The 3,869-nt window shown below is 44.4% G+C and overlaps 2 protein-coding genes across 4 annotated transcripts in view; both read right to left on the bottom strand.

Annotated features, from left to right (window-relative positions):
* Window positions 1-1,170, bottom strand: part of LOC107144384 (F-box only protein 46-like) — a 15,742-nt gene extending 14,572 nt beyond the window's left edge. Inside the window, exon 1 of the mRNA XM_048785914.1 lies at window positions 1-1,170. Coding sequence (XP_048641871.1) covers window positions 1-1,051 — 1,051 coding nt within the window. The 5' untranslated portion in view covers window positions 1,052-1,170.
* Window positions 1-3,869, bottom strand: part of Pclo (piccolo presynaptic cytomatrix protein) — a 418,833-nt gene that overhangs the window by 366,379 nt on the left and 48,585 nt on the right. The gene's annotated exons all lie outside the window — the stretch shown is intronic.

The following is a 3,869-nucleotide window of genomic DNA, read 5'->3' on the forward strand; positions in this document are numbered from 1 at the left end:
GGGCGGGGGGCGTGTCCTCAGGCCTGGCAGGGGTTGGGGTCTCAGCCTCGCTGGCTTCATCTGCCCTAGCCAGCAGGAACTCCACGTTGCTGGGCAGGGCATCCCTGGAAGGGCTGATGAGCTGGTATAAGTCACAGGTGATCTTGTCCTTGGTTCGAGCCCCAGGACCTGGGCTGCCAGGGAAAGCACAACCAGACCGGCCCCCGCCTCCATTGGGTAGGCTGCCGTCTGATGTGCGGGGCTCCCTGCCATTGGAGATGCGGAAGGCAATGCGTACCTCACCAGGACCTGGCCCTGGCCGCTCCTCCTTGCGGAGGCCCTTGGTCGGAGGGTTGTCCCGCTGAGCCTCAAAATGGGCTACTGCTTCAGCCACACGACTGCAGTCACCACCGCCAGACCTCCGTTCAGACCCCAACCCCTTAGGTGGTCCACCTTGCTCAGCTGACACAAAGACCACAGGCGCTGGGGTGGTGGGGCGAGGATAGCTCTGCAGGGCCAGGGCGGCCCTTTGTTCTACCAGGGCCACCATCTCTGCTACAGAGAGCAAGTCCACATCCTCCCCTGCTGAAGTGGGGCCCCCCTCGGCAGCAGGGGGTCCCTCCCGGCCCCCTGGGTCCGGAGGAGCTTTGGTGGATTCCAGACAGCGCCGCCTCCGCTTGGCCTTGGAGCTGTCACTGCCCCAGTGCCCCTTGACCTTCATGGAGCTGGCCCGGCTGCCTCCACCACACTGGTGGGCCACGAAGAAGGCCACCTTCTCCTTTGTATTCCCAGGCTTGATAACATACCACGTGTCCAGCAGGACTCGGCCCTCATCACCAGCACCTGCTGCTGAGAGGAGCGGAGCAGGCTGAGCAGCAGGGGCCTCTGCGGCCAAGGCAGGCGGGGTATTCTCCGAGTGCGCAGGCCCATGGTCAGGCTCAGCCCCACTGCCTGGCTCGGAGCAGGCTGATGACTTGAGGGATGTGGAAGGTGGGCGCGGCTGGTTCTGGGAGTAGGTACCAAAGGGCCGGGGACACCAGAGCTGGAAGGGCAAAAGGCCGCCACGGTCCATTCTGGGGGATGATGACAAACAGGCAAGGAGTCACCGGATCTCAGGACCAGGATGGTGGTGGGAGGCTCCACATGCCACCTGGAGACAGGGAAGAGCAGGTTAGGGAACTGGGGGAACAGTCTTCCCTCCATGAAGCACCAGATCTCAACCTCTCCAGAACAAACCGATCAAATTAGACCATCAGGTGCTAGAGGCCTTAAGTTCCATCCCCAGCACCACTGGGGAAAACAAACCATGTTTAGTAACAGAAATAAACAAATATGGCTGGAAGAACAACCCATATCTCAATAAATGCAGAAAAAGCATTTGACAAAATACAGCACTCCTTCATGTTCAAAACACTAGAAAAATTATGGATAACAGGAATGTATCTCAACATCATAAAGGCTATCTATGCTAAGACCCAGGCCAACATCATTCTAAATGGAGAATAATTGAAGGCATTCCCTCTAAAAACTGGAACAAGACAGGGATGCCCTCTTTCACTACTTCTATTTAACATGGTTCTTGAAACACTGGCCAGAGCAATTAGACAAACGAAAGAAATTAAAGGGAGACACATAGGAAAAGAAGAACTCAAATTGGCATTATTTGCTGATGATATGATTATATATATAGATGATGCCAAAATTCCACCAGAAAACTTCTAGAACTAGTGAATGAACTCAGAAAAGTAGCAGGATATAAAATCAATACCCATAAATCAAAGGCATTTCTGTACATCAGTGACAAATCCTCAGAAAGGGAAACAAGGAAAACTACCTCATTTACAATATCAAAAAAATAAATAAAATAAAATACTTGGGAATCAACAAAAGATGTGAAATATCTATATAATGGAAATTACAGAACCCTAAATAAAGAAGTCAAGTAAGACCTTATTAGATGGAAAGATCTAACTTGCTCTTGGATAGACAGAATTAACATTATCAAAATGACCATACTTCTAAAAGCACTATACAGATTTAATGCAATTCCAATCAAAATTCCAATCACATTCCTCATAGACATAGAAAAAGCAGTCATGAAATTCATCTGGAAAAGTAAGAGACCCAGAATAGTTAAAGCAATCCTTAGCAAGAAGAGTGAAGCAGGAGGCATAACTATACCAGTCCTTAAACTATACTACAGAGCAATAGTAACAAAAACTGCATGGTATTGGCACCAAAACAGACTGGTAGACCAACGGTACAAAATAGAAGACACAGAGACAACTCACAAAATTACAATTATCTTATATTAGACAAAGGTGCCAAAAACATGCATTGGAGAAAAAATAGTCTCGTAAACAAATGATGCTAAGAAAACTGGAAATCCATATGCATCTACCTCTCACCATGCACAAAACTCAACTCAAAATGGATCAAGGAATTAGGAATATAACCAGAGACTCTGCATCTAATAGAAAAAAAAGTAGGCCCTAATCTCCATCATGTGGGGTTAAGCCCCAACTTCCTCAATGAGACTCCTTTGACGCAAGAATTAAAATCAAGAATCAATGAATGGAATGGACTCTTAACTAAAAAGTTTCTTCTTAGCAAAAGAAACAATCTGTGAGGTGCCTCGAGAGCTTACATCTTGGGAGCAAATCTTTACCCCTCATACATAAAATAGAGCACTAATCTCTAAGATGATATACAATCAATCCACAAATACATGAAAAAATATTCATCATTACTAGCAATTAGAGAAATGCAAATCAAAACCACTCTAAGATTTCATCTCACTCCAGTCAGAATGGCAGCTATTATGAAGACAAACAACAATAAGTGTTGGAGAGGATGTGTGGAAAAGGGTACATTCATACACTGCTGGTGGAACTGCAAATTGGTGCAGCCAATATGGAAAGCAGTATGGAGATTCCTTGGAAATCTGGGAATGGAACCACCATTTGACCCAGCTATGCCTCTCCTTGGTCTATACCAAAAGCACTTAAAAAACAGCATACTACAGGGACACAGCCACATCAATGTTTATAGCAGCACAATTCACAATAGCTAAACTGTGGAACCGACCTAGGTGCCCTGCAATAGATGAATGAATATTAAAAAAGTGGCATATATACACAATGGAATATTACTCAGCAATAAAAGAGAATAAAATCATGGCATTTGCAGGTAAATGGATGGAGTTAGAGAAGATGATGCTAAGTAACGTTAGTCAATCCCCAAAAAACCAAATGCCAAAATGTTTTCTCTGATATAAGGAGGCTGATTCATGGTGGGATAGGGAGAGGGAGCATGGGATGAATCGATGAACTCTAGATAGGGCAGAGGGGTTGGAGGGGAAGGGAGGAAGCATGGGGTTAGAAATGATGGTGGAATGTGATGGTCGTTATTATCAAAAGTACATGTATAAAGACACAAATTGGTGTGAATATACTTTGTACACAACCAGAAAAAAAGAAAAAATTGTGCTCTATATATGTATAAGAATTGTAATGCATTCTGCTGTCATATATAAATTTTAAAAAATTAGGAGAAAAAAATGGGGGCAACACAAGCCTTATAGAGAAACCCCAGGTAAGTCTAACCTTGGTACCTGAGCAGGAGAAAGCCACTGTCTAGGCCAGGGCTTCTCAAACTTACTGTGGTGAAGGAGCCATTATTTTTAAAATAAAAATAAAATAAAATACTAAAAATGAAAAAAAAGAAAAGAAATCACATCCTATCTGAGTCAGGAGTCAAACCTCTTTCTCTATAAGCATTATCATCTAAAGTAGAATATCCTTCCTCCAATCCTTGACTCATTAAAACTCAGAGTATTTGATTTTCTTTTTCTTTTCTTTCTTTTTTTTTTTTTTTTTTTTTTTTTGGGG

The sequence above is a fragment of the Marmota marmota genome, unplaced genomic scaffold, assembly GCF_001458135.2.
Source record: "Marmota marmota marmota unplaced genomic scaffold, marMar, whole genome shotgun sequence".
NCBI classification, from domain to species: Eukaryota; Metazoa; Chordata; class Mammalia; order Rodentia; family Sciuridae; genus Marmota; species Marmota marmota.